This window comes from Branchiostoma belcheri, unplaced genomic scaffold (genome assembly GCF_001625305.1).
Source record: "Branchiostoma belcheri isolate BF01 breed outbred unplaced genomic scaffold, Haploidv18h27 scaffold9, whole genome shotgun sequence".
Lineage (NCBI taxonomy): Eukaryota > Metazoa > Chordata > Leptocardii > Amphioxiformes > Branchiostomatidae > Branchiostoma > Branchiostoma belcheri.
The window spans coordinates 3,207,754-3,226,661 of NW_017804575.1; the positions used below are offsets into that span (position 1 = coordinate 3,207,754).

The 18,908-nt window shown below is 38.7% G+C and overlaps 1 protein-coding gene across 1 annotated transcript; it reads left to right on the forward strand.

Annotated features, from left to right (window-relative positions):
- The first annotated feature begins 37 nt into the window (after positions 1-37).
- On the forward strand, positions 38-17,097 carry LOC109487686 (TBC domain-containing protein kinase-like protein). Its single transcript, XM_019791709.1, has 27 exons — positions 38-93; positions 480-705; positions 1,713-1,785; positions 1,995-2,109; positions 2,379-2,452; positions 2,740-2,887; positions 3,276-3,345; positions 3,535-3,596; positions 3,865-3,926; positions 4,188-4,336; positions 4,719-4,851; positions 5,043-5,145; positions 5,389-5,438; positions 5,757-5,850; positions 6,181-6,216; positions 6,477-6,575; positions 7,171-7,233; positions 7,675-7,801; positions 9,115-9,165; positions 9,469-9,552; positions 9,911-9,996; positions 10,196-10,232; positions 10,915-11,076; positions 12,057-12,229; positions 13,396-13,571; positions 14,149-14,311; positions 16,336-17,097. Exons 2-27 carry the CDS (start codon positions 513-515, stop codon positions 16,444-16,446), a joined length of 2,694 nt encoding a protein of 897 aa, XP_019647268.1. The 5' UTR covers positions 38-93; positions 480-512; the 3' UTR covers positions 16,447-17,097.
- The last annotated feature ends 1,811 nt before the right edge of the window (positions 17,098-18,908 follow it).

An 18,908-nucleotide genomic window follows, 5' to 3' on the forward strand; every position in this document is an offset into this window, starting at 1 on the left:
AACAGTACTCATCGAATATTTTACCCGCATGTGATAGTGGCACATTCTAAAGTGACAAGATGGCGGTTTTGTGAAATTTTTTTAGCCGGTCAGGTGAGTTTTTGTCGTTTTTATTGGCGTTTTGACCCGGACAACAGTCAATGAGCACGTTCTTAACACACACATGAAACTAATGTCTTGTTTCACGCGGACTTTCCTAAATCTTGCCAATTCACTCGCTTATCTTTTGAGACGTTTTAAAATGAATGGGGAGGGGGGCGTTGTCATCCCGGAAGTTTTTATTGTGGGAAATTTTCTGCTGGGACTCGATTGTTGAGTGTGTCAAAATAGCTGCAAATGTAAACGTGTAAATATTTCATATGATTGTGAGCTTGCTATAGTGCTTTCTGGTGACACGACAAGAAGAAGAAATAATCTTTTATGTTCTTAATACCATAATTTGATTCAAATGCTCATAAACTTCTCTGCTTTTTCCCCAGTGAGGCAAACATCGTCTGACGAACTTGCACGCCATGCTTCCTCTTGGGAGAGGGCAGCTGGGGGTGTCGACGTTCTTCGCCTCGGCCCACCCCCATGACAAGTGTGGCAGTAACGGTCTGCCCCTCACCCCAAACTCCATCAAGATCCTGGGCAGGGCTCAGAGACTGAAGACCATCACCCACCCTCGTCTCTGTCAGTACATCGACTTTGCCAGGGGGAAGAATGGTATGTTTTTATGTTTACCGAAAGAAAACATATTGTTTTTGCTACATATCCTCTTCTTCCTCTTCTTATTCTCCAAACAGTGACCTCTGACCTGACTGAACCAGATTGTCTGTCACCATGGTAAATGGTTTTGGGTTACATAATGCTGCAATTTTGTAGTAGGAGGGATTTAGACCCTTGTCACCATATATGTGAATGTGTTTGTGTTTGAGTAAGAATTAACAGAGCAGACCATATGCGAAGGTAAACATTATGCATTTGCTTTGCAAATGTTATTTTTCTAGTTGAGTTTTGAGTTCCAGAGCTGGAAGCAAAATTTGTTGGTCAACATTCAGGGATCGAAATACTGGGTGCATGTGCACCTTAGTGCACCCAAATTTGGAGCTGTGCACCCAATTTTCTTCTGTGGGTGCACAGGCCACCCAAATATTTTTATAGGATTACGTTTGTAAAGATGCATGTCATGTATAGTACAAAGCATATTCTTAACTTCTATTCAGAAAAATACTAAAATCATTGCAGTAGTTTTTTTTTATGAAACGTAATTAGTTTCTGCTATCATTCTACTTATTTTATTTTATATGGTATATTATTTTCCCAAAAATGAATTTCAAGCCCTGACATTCTATCCCTCTTTCAAGTTTCAGGACTAACTGATAAATAGAAAGATTACATTTGTAAAGCAAATTGCATAATGTTTACCTTTGTATATGGTCTGCTCTGTTAATTCTTACTCAAACACATTCGTATATATGGTAACAGGAGTCTAAATCCCTCTTGTTATAAAATTGCAACATGATGTAACCCAACACCAGTTACCATGGCGACAGACGTTTGGTTCTGGTCATTTAACCTTTTTTGTTTGGAATGGAAGGATAAGAGGAAACAGAGCAAAAACGATATGTTTTCTTTAGGTAAACATAATTATCTTAGAATGCCATTAGTATTATTAAACATTGATTGTAGGGATTGATCTTGTATGACAGGCTTGTATTTCTGATTTTTAGAACGACTCATCATCGTGGTGGAACACTATGAAGACAATGTCAGACTAGCTGCTAAAGAGGGAAGACTCTCCAGGTAACATTGTGTTTTTCCTTTATGGCAAAAATCATACTGCTTCTTGGCTACAAGGTTTTCACAATTTGTTAATGATTTTATGGTGTTGCATTTTTAAATTAGACTAAGACAAGTATTATAGATTATGATAAGTAATGGATCCTAAGTCTTATGTTTCTTGTTATATGTTTAATGCTATGTTTCCTTTTACTGTGTGCTCTCTATATCAGCCCAAACAAAATCAAAAAGCTGGCTTTTGAAGTGCTCCTGGGGCTGGAATACATGAACAAGCGAGGGCTAGTCCACAGGGCACTGTCTTCTCACAACGTTCTGCTGTGTCCAGAGGTAATACTTATACCCATCTACATCTGTACACAAATCTAACATGTTGACATGATGTTTTATTTTGATATAACAAGTATTGACTTAGGAACATACAAACATGCCACTGCCATTTTGCAACTCCTTTTCATACAAAATACATGGCTGTAAATAACCATTGCCAATACTATAACCATTCTTCTCAAAAGTGCTGTTGTGATGAGCAATTGACACTTAATGATAATAATTAGTTTTAATTATCTGTAAGTTTACTACTGATGTCTTTTCCAAAGGGCAAGGCCAAGCTGTCAAAGTTTGGACTGTACCACATGACAGGAGGAGGGGCAGATGTGGCATTTCCTATTGGGTAAGTCCTTGGTGCTGAAAAGCCTTCCATTGATACTTTTTCAGTAAAGACCTCGTTATGTACATGTATACCTTTGATGATTGTCGTAGATACGATAGCCATCATATCTGGTTGAAGTTATGTTGTTGTGGTGGTCACCGCTATTTCTGCAATTAATGGTTTTAACGGTTTTCATTGAGATTGTAAAATAAAAGATTACTGCTTTCTTTTTTGTACCCAACTGTATTGAATCTTTGCTATTGTTTTATTAGTGTTAAATTCATGACAAAACATGTATTCCAACCCAGCCATCCACAGTACATGGCACCTGAGGTTCTGTGCCCTGGCCCTCCTGTGGACACTGATGTGTATGATGACACAGATATGGACATGCCCTTGTCTGGTCCTAAGGTGGACGTGTGGGCCTTAGGAATGATCCTATTGGAACTCTGTCTGGTACATAATCCTGTTTTAATCTGTGTTTCAAAATGTGCTGTCCTTCTTGGTTATTGGTTCAGAAGAAATATCAGTTGATGGACTTGAGTAGAGTCAGTGTAATTATGTAAAACATGTAGAAGACTGTGAACATTGCACTGCACCTGACCATAAAACAAATGGGATTCAAGACATGCCAAGACATTTCTGTAATTGAAATTATGTAACAGGATATGTCAAGAATTGTTACTTGGAGATACACATCAGAAAAACCTCCACAGCTTCAACTTTACCTGCAGCTGCTTGCATTTGCAGGTGGTATTTTGAGCTTTGATAAGTTATGATGCAAGGTTGTTGTACCGGGTTGTCAGCTCAGTTCCATATTACTTTTCTTTTTTTTGACAAACAGGGAGAACAAGTCTGGGCCAACTGCACTCTTGCCGATGTCTTCAAAAAGATGTTCACATACACAAAGTCAGGTTAGAGAAACATTATGAATCAAATGTATACAATTAGTTTGTTAATGATATTAACTTTTATTTTAATGTGCATATCCAACACTCAACCTCAAAGTATTCTTACATTGTATTTCAAAATTGGACTCAAGCTTAAGACTCATACATTGTACTTCAAATCGGGCTCAAGACTTCTTTGTTTTATTTCTTCAGACAAGGCATCTCATCCCTTTGATAGCATCATACAAGATCATCATGCAGAAGACAAAATCAAGGTATGAACTTACTTGGAGTCTAAGCAGTTTAACTTAACTTAACTTTGATTTTATTTGTTTTATTTCTTGTTCAATCCATTTTCATGATTTTGTAGACTTTGCTACATCACTGAAAAAGTTACATTCAGATTTTGTATTGCCACAGATATCTTAGGACTCCACAATTGTAGATATTTTATGTATCTCTTATGCTGGCAATTCTATCCATTTATCGTGGTGTTTAATCTTTTATAATCACATGATAATAACAAACCTCTACTTTCTGTAGAATCTACCTGAGGATCTCAAAGCAATTCTGCAACTTTGTCTGACTGTTTCTCCCTCCAAAAGGTAAGACATACCGGTAAAGTGGAAGTCATTCTTTGAATCTGAACAATTTTGTTTCCCCAAACATCAACCAATGACCAGTTGTTTTACAAACCACCTCCCACTTAATGACCAATGGACAGCTGTGTTTTACAAATGCAGTCCCACTGAATGACCAATGACCGGTTCTGTTTTACAAACCTAGTCTCACTGAATGACCAATGATCAACTGTGTCTTATAGACCTTGTCCCACTGAGTGACCAATGGCGAACTTTGTTTTACAGACCCAGTCCCAGCACCCTACTACAGCATGAAGCCTTTGCAGAGTTGTCTAAGGCAGAACCACCGTACAAGAACAACATCAAACTCTTCTCTGTAGAGCTCAGATGTAAAGACCTAGAACTGCCTGAGTTTGATGGAAGGATAGAAATAGGTAAATCTACATGTATCTCATCTTTAAGAAAAATTGACTGTGTCAAACTGTTTTGGATATTAGTTATCCCTTTTGCTACTGAATAGCTGTAGTCAGGACTTTTAGGACTCAAAATTTCGAAAGTGCTACATGTCATTATTTCAATACAAGATGACAAATGGAAGAGATAATTTTACTGGATTGCATGCTTGATATCTGAAGAAATATTGTGTAAAGGAAAAATTATACATTGTCAGTAACAATCCCTCCTGTTTCTTAACATAAAGGTACACACACATAGTCAGAAATAAAGCCTGTTTAAGCAAATGTTACTAGAGTAGAAGATTGTAAAGAAAGCACAGCACACATGACTTACTACTATTTGTTATCGTCATCTTTTCAGATGATGACCTACTTGCTGGTCGCAGGTTTGACGAGGTGTACTACCTCTGGACTCTGGCAGGGGGCGATCTTGAAGGGGAACTCAAGAGGAAGGGCATCATTAAGCCTAAACCTGCTGTCTTTATGCTGCCCACGTAAGAGTCTATTTGATGTTTATTGTTAACAAACATTTTTCTCCTGCTGACTTGAAGCTGATTCAATTTGAGGAGCATTATTTGATCCAAACATGTTTTTAAACACTGTTATGTTTTAGATCTATGTATTCAAAAACTCAGAATAGTACCTTCAACTGTAGAATAATGACAGCAATGATCCTCTCTTGTAGTGTTGTGGCAGGTGAAGAAGGGGAAACCTTCGGCCATGAGAAGGAAAGGAAACACCTGTTGGATGACACAACCATCCTACTGTCATTAGAGGAACTCAGACAGGTATGAATCTATGATATTCAGTTTTTGGAAAAGAAATGAGTTATACAAACATAGTTTTAAAAACCTGCATGCTGTTTTAAAGCCACATTAACCTGCACTCATTTTAACTAAAGATAGATTTGGATCAGTTTTTACATTATGACAAAATCACATGCATTTAATCAAGAACCTAAAGGATTTTATTCAAGGTTAATTACAGAGACTCTGAGATATTTTGTACATAACTTTCCTATCCTTTTTCAGAGGCTAGAAAACATTGATGACACTGCTTTCTTTCCACTGCTTGAGGATGAGTAAGTATACATCATTCTACTGTATACATATTCCTCATATACATGTACATTTGTACATTTGTACATGTGTCAATCTAATAATGCTTTCAAGTAGGATCAGACCAGGTTAATTGTTATGTTTGTACAGGAACCTTTTAGAAGGTTACTAGTAATAAAATATTCACAAAGCAAGATTGTTTGATATTATTCTTAAATATGTACACGTAACTTGCAACTTGAAACAAAAAGGCAGAGATGACAATAGATTATATGCTTGTACCCTTAATTCTTGTAGTGTGAATTGTTGTGCTGATTCTTGCTTTTGCATTTTATTTTCAGAAGAGCTGACTCCCCTATATCCCCCAGTGGGAATGACCTGTCAGAGACACAGAGTCTGCCACTTGTGATCAGGGAGAAGGATATAGAGTACCAGGTAACATCTACAATGACAACATCCACAGTGACTAAATAAAATTGAAGCCAGTAGAAAAAGGAACATGTTTTATCTTGCAGCTGCTAGCTTTGTGATAACCAAATTACAACCTAGTGTAATGGTGAATTTTTTTCACGCAACAGAGTTGAAAGAAAGGTGAAAATAAAACATTAGATCCTCTGGATATGCACAGAATCCTCCTGTGTACTTGACAAAGATTGTTAATCTTAATTAAGAATTAAGAATTGCTTGATATTTTAAGTGTTAAGTGCTTCATATTTCAATCTTGTGTTCCTGTATTTTTCATCAATGTATTTTTTCTGTCCTTAGTTCCACAGAGTTGTGTTGTATGAGCGACTACTAAAGGTGAGGGACATTATTAGTGGCCTAAATTTTCTTTTGATAGTCATTATTTCAAAGTTTTAAAGCAAAGAGAAGCACCAAGACTTACTTCATTGTAGGTGATAGCTATATCAATGATGCTCAGAGTAAATATTTATGCTTTAGTTTCAATTTTCTTACATGTAGGTACATGTAGGTCCCATTGCCATATGACAAGATATGTGTTGTCATGTGTTGGGCCCTTGTCTGCTTAAAAGATGTTCAAGTCTCAATGACATTTTCAGGCCTACCCCTACAAGAGAGAACACATATGGAAGGAGGCCAGAGTGGACATTCCTCCCCTAAACAGAGCTCACATATGGGCAGCACTGCTGGGAGTGGAGGTGCAGTGACACAGTACTTAATATCACTAGAACCATTCATGCTGCAATGCTACTTTGACACTACAACCAGTAATTTCTTACATTGCAGTCTTTTCCTACCACTATAGTGTTTAGAGATCTAGACCGGAATCTATAAATGAAAAGATATTCTTTCAAAATACTGTCAGAACTTTTCAACTTGATAAGTATCAGTTTAGATCAATGGATGAACTCAGAATTTGAAATGTGCACATTTGGGATAACACATTCCAAGAATCCTGATTGGAATCTCTGTCAATTAATAGAAACTCTGATCAAGATCAATCTCTAGTGGTAAAATCGATAACTCCATTACTATCATGAAAGTTCATCTGTGTTGGTAGTTACATGTTTAAAGTTAAAACTTTTGGTCCAACACAAAAATTCTCTCACCTAGAGCTTTCGACCAGTCACTCTAGGTGAGAGAATTTTTGTGTTGCACCAAAAGTTTTAACTTTAAACAACTCCATTACTAGTAGATCACTAATGGTTAATATGTATTTTCTATGTCTTTATTTCTTCAGTAAGTACAGTGTGCTTGTATCCTAACATATCCATGGACGATATGTCTATACAGGGTGATGTACAGGGTTATTATGATGCCATAGACAAGGAGACACCACAGCTTATCGATAGACAGGTATGTCTCATTCCTGGCTCACTGTACTTTGAAGCTGTATAAATTCCATGTATACATTCAGGTACTTTTAGTGCAACTAGTTTTCTAGCATTTGTTGTCAATTACGGAAATAGTCTCAAAGATGCTGCATGTAGCATGGCCTGCGTAGTCCAGTGGTTAGCAACCCTGCCTCTGGACCAAGAGGTCGGGAGTTCGAATCCCAGCTGTTGTCGCTCACCCTACATGCATGCTACTAGAAACTAGAAAAGGTTGCAGTCCCTAAGCTGTGGTCCACTGTTCATTGTGCTTGTCGAAAAGAGGTAGAGAATTTTCCCGGTACAATGAACCTGTAAATACTGTACATAGTGTCTGCCTTCTCTGTCATGACCAGTGGGAGATTAGCTCTTCAGTGAGCAGAAACTGGATAGAGATGACTCTGTTTTTTTTATTTTGTGCCCGTAGATAGAAGTGGATATTCCCAGGTGCCATCAGTATGATGAGCTGCTATCCTCCCCTGCGGCTCATGCCAAGTTCAAGAGGATCCTGAAGGCCTGGGTCTTCTCTAACCCCCATCTGGTGTACTGGCAAGGTAAAACTGCTTGTATAGCATGTGCTATTGTGTTGGGTGGTATTTCAATACCATGGACACTACCATGTTTGATCTAGTTGTGTGCAGTAGTATGGGATGGCATTTCAGCACCATGGACACATCCATGTATGATGTAGGGGGTGTGCAGTAGTATGAAATGTTATTTTAGCACCATGGATAGTACCATGTTTTATGTAGGGGTGTGCAGCTGTACATGTCATTTCAGCACCCTGGGCGCTACCATGTTTTATGTAGGGGTGTACAGCAGTGTGAGATGGCATTTCAGCACCATGGACACTACCATTTTTGATGTAGGGGTGTGCAGCAGTATGGGATGGCATTTCAGTACCATGGACACTACCATGTTTGATGTAGGGGTGTGTAGCAGTATGGGATGGCATTTCAGCACCATGGACACTACCATGTTTGATGTAGGGGTGTGCAACAGTGTTAGATGGCATTTCAGCACCATGGACACTACCATGTTTGATGTAGGGGTGTGCAGCAGTATGAGATGGCATTTCAGCACCATGGACAGTACCATGTTTGATGTAGGGGTGTGCAACAGTGTTAGATGGTATTTCAGCACCATGGACACTACCATGTTTGATGTAGGGGAGTGCAGCAGTATGAGATGGCATTTCAGCACCATGGACACTACCATGTTTGATGTAGGGGTGTGCAGCAGTGTGAGATGGCATTTCAGCACCATGGGCACTACCATGTTTGATGTAGGGGTGAACAGCAGTATGAGATGGCATTTCAGCACCATGGACAGTACCATGTTTGATGTAGGGGTGTGCAGCAGTATGGGATGGCATTTCAGCACCATGGACAGTACCATGTTTGATGTAGGGGTGTGCAGCAGTATGAGATGGCATTTCAGCACCATGGGCACTACCATATTTAATGTAGGGGTGTGCAGCAGTATGAGATGGCTATTTCAGCACCATGGGCACTACCATGTTTGATGTAGGGGTGAACAGCAGTATGAGATGGCATTTCAGCACCATGGACAGTACCATGTTTGATGTAGGGGTGTGCAGCAGTATGGGATGGCATTTCAGCACCATGGACAGTACCATGTTTGATGTAGGGGTGTGCAGCAGTATGAGATGGCATTTCAGCACCATGGACACTACCATGTTTGATGTAGGGGTGTGCAGCAGTATGGGATGGCATTTCAGCACTATGGACACTACCATGTTTGATGTAGGGGTGTGCAACAGTATGGGATGGCATGTATGTTATGACCTTTGAGTACAATGGCCAATAGAAACAGCTATAAGAGTGATTTCATTTCTCCTCTGCAGGTCTTGACTCCCTCTGTGCCCCTTTCCTCTATCTGAACTTCAATGATGAAGGTGAGAAAATGATACTGTGTAGTAGAGAATTGTTTTATTCATCTACTTTGCATGAGGTTTTAATACTTTTAAACATTATATGACCTGACAGTTTTCTATGTAGATGCCCTTGCTTGGTTTCTGACCATATGATTTGTTTGTGGTTGTTTACAACATAATGTTCAATTTCACAAATGTACATGTATTGTCTGAAGTATTCCAGGGCAATCAACACACCTACAACCATGTTGTAGATGAACATGTACATGTAAGTGATTGATCATTCAACACATAACTGATGATTGACACATGTCACTCCTGCAGCTCTGGCCTTTGCCAGCCTGTCTGCCTTCATCCCAAAGTACCTGCACCACTTCTTCCTCAAGGACAACTCTGCTGTCATACAAGGTACAACATATGCAGACATACTGGATAGTTGTTTAAGTATCTGCTATTGTAAAAACGTTCTCAGGGAAGGCTTTTTTATGAAACAAATGGGGGAATAGTTGGGAAAATATGGATGGGGTCTCTCACCATTGGAAACAACAGACATCTACACTATATATGTTTCTGTATGAGTAGAAAAGTTTAACAGTTTGATAAAGCTTGATAATTCAGATGGTTCTGATTTTATGGTAGACCATTGTGATTTTTATTGAGATGAAAGAATGCTTACTACTACTACCAGTACTTCTACATGTAGACATTATAGTACTATTACTGCAGTAGTACTACAACAGTTACTATGATTTTGCCTTATTTGCAGAGTACCTTGCAGTCTTCAGCCACCTTATAGCATTCCATGACCCTGAGCTGGCCAACCATATGGAGAGCATTGGTTTTATTCCTGAGGTAACTTGGTCGTCTACACTATAACTCTTACATGGTGTGGGTTTATTGTAAAAAAAATTAAAATTGTACAAAAGTACAGCCTTTTCTTCTTATACTTGTAAGAGCAACCCATTGTAGGGTGGAATTTTAGGAGCATACACATAATTTCACTGATGCATTTCTATACTTTCAAACATTTCTTGTTTAAACTTCTTGACAGCTGTATGCCATCCCCTGGTTCCTGACCATGTTTGCTCGTAAGTACACATTTATTTATTTATTTATTGTTTGATTCAGGCATAGCCCATAGACAACATAGACAACACAAAATACATAGATCTAAAAATACAATGTCTAGGATAAAAAAGAAACTGAGCGAGGGCCTATTTAAGGTCTGCTTACCAACTGGCAGTACCGACGCCAGAACTGACTTCTGGGGAAGCGTAAAAGCAGACTGATGATGTCGTTACCCGACGCGTAACGACAGAGCGTAAAATCAGACTAATGATGTCGTTACCCGACGCCAGGAGGGGAGCCGCAAAAGAATGCGTCAGCTTTCACCTCCTGGAGTCGAAGGTGTCGACACCCAACTGGGCAAAGAACAGGCTGTTACTAGTGGAGCGAGGCTGAGACATGATGATTTTGAAAGCATCGTGGTAAGCAACTCGCAGCCTCTGCAACACACCTGCGCTATGATAGTTCCATAGTTGTACACAGTACATGGGGGAACAATGCGCTACAAAGAGTATAAGCTTAACCTCAGCGGAGCAGTTGCCGAAAGTTCGGATTAAAGAATTCGCTTTTGTGTACAGCTGGTACATTCTATTTCAACACAGCACTTTGGATCTATCTTTTATTTCTTTCAATTAGATGCGTCCTTGTAACTTAGAACTCTTCACCATGTTGCATGATTGTATATGTTGCTGTTCCAATTACCAGACGTGTTCCCACTGCACAAGATCTTCCACCTGTGGGACACCCTCCTGCTGGGGAACTCATCCCTGCCCCTGTGTATCGGGGTGGCCATCTTGAAGCAGCTCAGGGATGCTCTACTGTCCTATGGCTTCAACGAGTGCATTTTACTCTTCTCAGACATGCCTGGTAAGTTGCACATGTTCTGCAAAGATGCCATACACTACAGTAACTGTATTTGGTTTAATTTGATGCAATCTATGAGTTTTACCACAATTGTTTCTTAGATGAATAAAGAGGTACATATGCAGCTCTTGTAAGTTGTTTGCCATGTGAATTTTGTTTGCCATGTGAATGTATTATACATTTACCATGTTTCTAACTTATCATTACTTCATTGTTATGTATTTTTATTTGTATCTACACTGTATTTGTTTAGTGGCGGCACTTAGATAAGTTTTGTTAAACTTGAGTACGCCCCACTATGACTGTATTGTATCATCACCTGAATAAAAAAAAATGTATTATACATTCTGGCAAACCCTTGCCAATGGATTTGTCATCTTGTGTTTTACTGTATAGGATGATATAATTGTGTACTAGACGTTGCAGATACTTGCACAGTCATGTAGTTGCTGTTTTTGCTTTTTCTTCAGTACTAGTAATTCGATGTTGACAAATTATCTCTCTCTTCTAGAAACTGTTCACTTTTGCTCATGTGATTTTGTCCCTGCCCAGTAAATGATGAAGTGTGTCTCTCTTGTACAAATGTTGATGTTACAGTGGAAGAAACAGTGGAAGACTTTCTCACTTTTATGAAATAAAGACTGAACTTTAACTTCCAACACTAGATACAGAATTGGGACCCCAAATTTTTGGTTGACTCCATCAACCTTGTTCATGGAATGGATCCGTCTCACAGAGACGGGGCGACACAAGTTATCTGGCACGTATGACCCGCTATGTATATACTACGGTCACGTGTCTCTGACGTCACGTTCCAAGAGTAGACGGGTCCATTCCGTGAACAAGGTTGATGGAGTCAACCGAAAATTTGGGGTAAGTCCCAATTCTGTATCTAGTGTTGGAAGTTAAAGTTCAGTCTTTATTATATAATGATTTGTACCAACACAGATGAACTTTCATGCTTTCTCATTTTTGTTTCACAGGTACTGACATTGAGAAGTGTGTTCAGGATTCCATCAACATTTTCTGCTGTACCCCAAAGAGTGCCACCTTCAGGAAACACGCCCGCCCTCCCCCCAAACCCAAGAACGGCCAGCGCAAGTTCCCTGCCTCCTACTACTCTACAGACTACCATGACCAGCCTAGAACTGAGCTGGTGAGCATTTTCATAAGGGCCTGCATGGGGGTGTCCCGGCAACGCTCTACGCTAAATTTTGAGAGCTGGCTACGTATTATGCTGAATTCATAAAGCCTCCCCATAACCTTACCTTAGACCTCCTTATTATGTTTTACGATAAATCTCAGGTACATGTACATTGTAGCTACAGTGCATTTAATTTTAATACGTAGAATCAAAATGGCAAATTACGCTCTACGCAAAATGCACCAATTATGCTCTATGTTGAATTAGAGTAGTGCGTCTACACTCTATATAGAATTAAAACAGGAGATTGCACTCTACAGAAAAGGGCATGCAGACCCCCTTTCATTGGTGTGGAGATGTTTTTCCATGTTACTGTTACTGTAACAGTTATACATGGATCATAGGTATGAGTGTTAATGTGTTATCTCCATACACTATACTGAATCAGGGACCAAAGATTGCCATAAGGAATACAACACTACAACATACTTTTCATTTCGTTTATTATGTTTACCGAAGGAAAACATATTGTTTTTACTCAGTTTCTTCCTCCTCTTATGTTCCAAACACTAACCTCTGACCTGACCAATGACATGATTTGTTGACGTCTGTCACCATGGTGACTGGTGTTGGGTTACATAATGTTGCAATTTCATGGTCTGCTCTACTCCTGTCACCATATACTAGTAGTACATGTACATGTATGTGAATGTGTTTGAGTAAAAATTAACAGGGCAGACCATGTCCGAAGGTAAACATTATATGCATTTGCTTCGATAATGTTACTTCTCTTGTTTTAAAACCTTTTAGCCCTGCTGGGCTAATCTTCCAATGCTCAAACACATTTAGAATGACATAATTACATAGCACAAAAAGTAAAATAAAATTACATTTAAAAAGCATACTTACATTAGTATACATGCATATTATGTATGTGTGGTACTAAAAATCTAGGAAAATACCTCAGAAATAGCTTGGATGGTGGAAACAACTTCACAGGTGGAATTTTTATCACTGACTGAGCAATTGTACCTTCATGTATACTTTTCACGGATAGCCCAAAACCAGAAGCTTTTACAGATACATCTACATTTGTAGCAGCCAGTTGGAAAATGTGTTTGTCTCTCTCTGATCTTGTGCTTCTTGTTATTACACATTCACATCTATGTTTACCCCAGTCAAGAGAGCCTCTAACCCTGGAAGAACTCAAGTCTGAAGTGAGCCCAAGGATCTCAGCAGAGGATCTTATAGAACTGTGTGAACTGAAGGGACCTTCTCCTAGCAAGTCTCCAACCAAGAAGTCCAAAACCAGCCGGCCAAAAATTCTCATCGTGGATGTCAGGGCAGGAGAAGAGTATCCTTCTTAAGGCAATGTAAGGGGGGGTTATTAAAAGTGCATATATCATGTTATGTTAATTAGAACAGAAATTTGCGTGTGTTATATGCCAGAGGCCTGGCTATACAGATCTTGATGTTGCCTAAGAATTTGGAAATGAATTCAAGATTCAATCAACTCTAATGCACTACAAATTTACAGTGATTTTCCAAATGACATTTTCGATGAACTAGCCTATTGTACTTATCACTCATCAGAGCAAAATCAATATTAGTAGTATTAAGTATTAAGAGTGTAAATGATTATACAGAGTGATAGAATTATTGTGTAAAATGCACATATTAAGTGCACATCTACAGTTTATCTAATAATACTCTATTATGTAATCACCCGACTACTGTTTGTATATATTCTTGTTATTCAGTTTGGTTATGTTTGTAAATATTGATGATATTTTGTACAATTGTATATTCCCTGAAACTTCGTAATTCAGCCTTTTTTAAATTGTATTATGAGGCTGCAATGTTGTTTGAGTTTTGTGCGAATTTGTGAATAAACCATCTAATAAATGTATTGTCCTTAAGTCAGCCCTCAGCTTCTCTCGAGGCCACATCCCCAGTAGTATCAACATCCCGTTCAACACTGCCTTCTCCCCTGAGGGAGACCTGGTGCCCTGTCCTGCTGCCTCCTCACTCCAGCAGCACAAGGGCAGGGTGGTGGTCGTCGTGGGACCAAAAGGGGGCAGAAATACCTACAACGTGAGTCTTAGACATCTTCAAACTATAGTTAAATGTTAGACTTTATTCCAACACACAATTTACAGGGATCAAATTTTCAGCGACCACAGTCGTCTTCATCAGGATAATTAATGACCAATCACCTCACAACGTGATCTCGCGAGAGTTACGGTTTACAAACACGTGACCTTATTCACACAAGACTTTACTGATACGTGGCGTAAGTAATTGATTAAAAGTGCCAGGGAGTTTATATCGTCCACCATCTCTATTAAGTGAAGGCTGAAGTGCTCTGATATATATAGCCTCCTTAATGCCTCTTAGAAAGTAGTCCTGTTCAGTGTCCAGTATTCTAACTTTGTCCAGAGAGACTGTGTGGCCCGGTGATTCGATGTGGATCCGATGTGTTGAGAAACTTCAGATGACAGCGTAAATTGTGTGTTGGAATAAAGATTAACATTTTACTATGATTACTACCAACACAGATGAACTTTCATGATAATCTTCCAACTACAATGTATATCTTGGGGAGCACTTCGGCAGAACGTACATGTACTGCGCCTGCACGAAACCTTGATTTTTCACAATTTTCGTTGAATGTTTGGTCAATGTTGCATCAATGAGAATTTTGCCAGTTGCAGAAGATATCTCATTTAAGATTCAACCTTATATACATGAATACGACCTTATACGAGACGTTCTTCCGAAGTGCTATGCAAAAAACACATTACAGATTTCGCGCAGGTGCAGTACATGCTGCTGACATGATATCTTAGACCAGCCTTGCCTTTCACATTTTACAAAAACAAAATGTAGCCACTGAAAAAGTGGCTTGATGTGACTACAAGGATTTTTACATCAATTTATTTATCATTATGATGATTGTGTTTTGACTGTCAAATATTGACATTTTCATTTTGATTAAGATTTTTCAGGGATGACCTTGGGCACCATATGATGTGTGGATTTTTTTTTTCTTTGAAAAATGATTTCACTTTTAGTGATGGCAGTACAAATGTATGCCGCCTCACAATATTAATGCTTTACAGGTTTATCATAATGCAGACTTATTAACTGGTTAATTTGGTAAGGTTGTCTACCATATATTTTATAATCTCTGGTACTGAAGATGAGATGGTAATGAAGAAAATGTGTCTATAGTTTTGACAGAATTGTAGCCTGTTGGGCCTATTTTACATTGAATGTCGGACGACTCGGACCATTACCAAGTCGGCCCAGACAAGTCGGCCCATCTACCTGGTCAACTCGGCCCAATACCGGAGACAGTAATTTAGGCAGAAACACACACACACGCGATGTCAATTTTGGAACAAATATCATCGATCTTCAATAAGAACTTATGTAATTTCTTTCTTTTTCCACAGGTATGACGAATAGAACTAGTGCTACTCCTTAGTCAACAAACGACGTTAATTGAAGGCCTACAATTACTATTTCTACTAAAGTAATCCGTACAATAGTCACATAATTATCGCCATGAAACAAAGTAAGAATGTACTAAAATAGTGTGAACAAATGAATCCATATAGGATTGTGTGGTAGGCATATCGATGGGCAAAGTCGTCGCTTTTTTTTAATCCCATTTTATAGCCAAACAATTTAATATTTTTGTTGTCTAACAAAAAATCACGGTCTCAGTTAAAGCCATGTTAACTGCCGAAGCGCAGGCGGGTTTTGACTTTAAAAAACCTCACAGTCTACAGTTCGAAGTTGTCTAAAAGACGCGGTCTCCATAAAATCATGTTGATTGCAATTGCTCAAGCACCGACGGTTTGGGACTTTAAAAATCTCATAGTCAACATGGTTGATTTGGTGGTGGGCCGAGTTGACCAGGGCGGTGGGCCGAGTTGACCAAATTTGCAATTTCCCGAGTTGGTAATGGTCCGAGTCGTCCTGATTCCTTTTACCTTCTAGTCCATTGGCCCTATAAGGGTAGTGCGTAGGGACAATGAAATAGGGTGTGTTACCAGGCTTACAGAATTGTAACTCATGTAATGACCAAGAGTTTGTTTATCTCTTTCAAGTTTGCCAACCAACTGGTGAAGCTGAACTACCCTAAGGTTGTGACTCTGCATGGAGGAATAGATGCTCTTCGTCACACCGGCCTGCTCACAGTGCCACCTGCTACCTTGTGATTGGTCATGCAATATACATGTACATGGGCTGTGGCAATACATGCATAGATCTAACAAGGACGTTATACTATTATTCATAAATTTGCAATGGAAAGATCAAACTGAAAATAAAATGAAACCAATAATAATGTCCTTGGAGCTACATAATGTAAATCATTGTTTGTGTACTGTAAATCTTGAAAATTTTGTGATGGTTTCATTCTATTTTCAGTTTGATCTTTCCATGGCAAATTCATGCCAAAGTGACTACAAATCTACATTACCAAGGTATCACTACAGTAACGGTTACCATACTATATTTTTCTATACTTTAAATTTGTGCTTGAAACAATTCTGAATTGTTTCAAGCACAAATTTAAAGTATAAAAAATTTCCTTTTCATTTGTTAGTACCATGAAATAAAATCACAGTTAAAGTATTACACCATTGTAATACAGTACTGTAAATATTTGAATTTTTTGCATGGTGCAACAGCATTCACATGCTGCAAATTTAAGTGAATTTACAGTGTTAATGTTGAAGGGAAATGATAAGAAATACAAGATTTAAGCAAAGGACAAAATAGACACTGCAGTGCAGTATGGTACAAAATGTATAATGTGATCTTCTATATTTACTTACCAACAAAGCACAGTAAGCTGGACCACTTGCTAAAGTGTTTGTTCATAGTTTAACAAACTTGACAAGTAGCTTTTCGACTGCAGGGAGTGGTCCCAATGTCCGTAAATTATGTACAGTTTCTGTGGTACTTGCCACAATACTAGGCTCAGTAATACCCTCTGTAACAGGGCTAATAGTAATACATATCCAACACCTCCTATACACATGTATAGCGTGGTAACGTTCACCTTTGTGAATACAGTGTTGGGGGTATCAACAGTAGAGCCCTGTAAGGCCACACCAAGTAAATTTTATGGATGACGTCCTTTGGAGACCCTAAATCTAATGCGAGAGGGCGAAAAAAAAACAAGAAAGGCCCTAAAAAACAAGATGCCTAGATTAGAAATATACTAAGAGATGACAAATGTTAGGACACAAATTGAATGAGGTGACACAGTGTAACAAGCAAGAAGTCTTTTATTCATAATCAAAACAGCAATAAATCAGGTGGAACAGCAGATGTCGTCCTGTCCTGTTTTCGCGTTACGGGTTTCACGTCAATCTGACGATTTGAGGCACTGTAGTGACTCTTTGGTCATAGTTACAGGAAGCAGAATTTCTTGTTTTTTTTTCTAGGAACAGGCCAAAATCAATGCGCGCGCGGACGTCATCCATAAAATTTACTTGGTGTGGCCTAATACCCAAACTCCAAAATTATCCAACTACTTACTTAAAGTAATAATGTCAGAATTTTGTCAATGATGTCGAAAGGCTTACTTTGAAAACATGTGCACAGTAGCCTATCCTTTGGACAGCCATATTCCTGATGTATTGATATACATGTACTCACACCAATAAAGAAATCAGCTGTGAACTTCTAATTTAAAATTATTATTATATAAGGCCAGACCAATTCAATTTCTTGGTTAACGGATTTTTCTAGAAAAATAATGGAGCGGGCGGGCGAAAAAAAAATAAAAATAAAAACAGGCCTAGGCATCCTATATGGCCCAAAATGGTACAATAGGAGCCATGAAGACAACACACCAGGCTGACTCAAAATTTAAACAATGAATTTTGAACTTTTCATGATACCATTGAATTGAATGATATGATATACCTGTAACAACTAGGATGAAAAGGACTGTTTTCAATTGTTCTGGGCAAAATATGAGCATTTTGCAGTTGATTCTGAATTTTTATTTTTATTTGTAAATCAGAAAAAAAAGGAAGCGGGCGAATCCGTTAACCAAGAAATTAAATTGGTGTGGCCTAATAGCACATTATAGCACAATACTCATGATTACAATTTACAAGTACTTCTACCATACTTTGATTAAAATTTTTACAGAGAAAATTAATTTTATGTCATGATAATGAATGTGCCAATCTAGGCCCTAACCTGTGAGACAATTTTCATAATTTATCAAAATACAAAATGTAATTTTCACTAGATTACATTTTCAGATGTTTTGAATTTAAGGCAGGTACAATGTACTTCATTATTCAATAGGAACCACGTAATACTTTGCATTTTCATAGAAACAAAGGGAATGGACACACTCTTCTTGTGTCAGGAAGTCTACATGTAAGTCGCATGCTTAACAGGTTCGGTTACAACAGGGAGGTTCTGCCTGGTGTGTTTGTAGATTCCTCACATGGGATCTCCCATGGCCAGTAAGTGTTAGGCAATGCGGAAAGATAGGCTGTGTGAGGTGTATTTGTGCATCCGTCTCCTGGGATCTTCCATGGCCAATAGGTGTTAGGTACATGTAGTGTGGGGAGGGAGGGCCTGTGTGGTGTCTTCTTGAGTCTTCCTTTAGGAATCTCCCATGGCCAGTAAGTATTGGGCAGTGTGGAAG

Bases quoted from the DNA above. Each gene is read 5' to 3' on its own strand.
- LOC109487686 (XM_019791709.1), top strand. From the start codon at position 513: ATGCTTCCTCTTGGGAGAGGGCAGCTGGGGGTGTCGACGTTCTTCGCC. The intron at 1,786-1,994 runs GTAACATTGTGT...TCTCTATATCAG, and splicing joins AAAGAGGGAAGACTCTCCAG to CCCAAACAAAATCAAAAAGC. The intron at 7,802-9,114 runs GTAAAACTGCTT...TCTCCTCTGCAG, and splicing joins CCATCTGGTGTACTGGCAAG to GTCTTGACTCCCTCTGTGCC.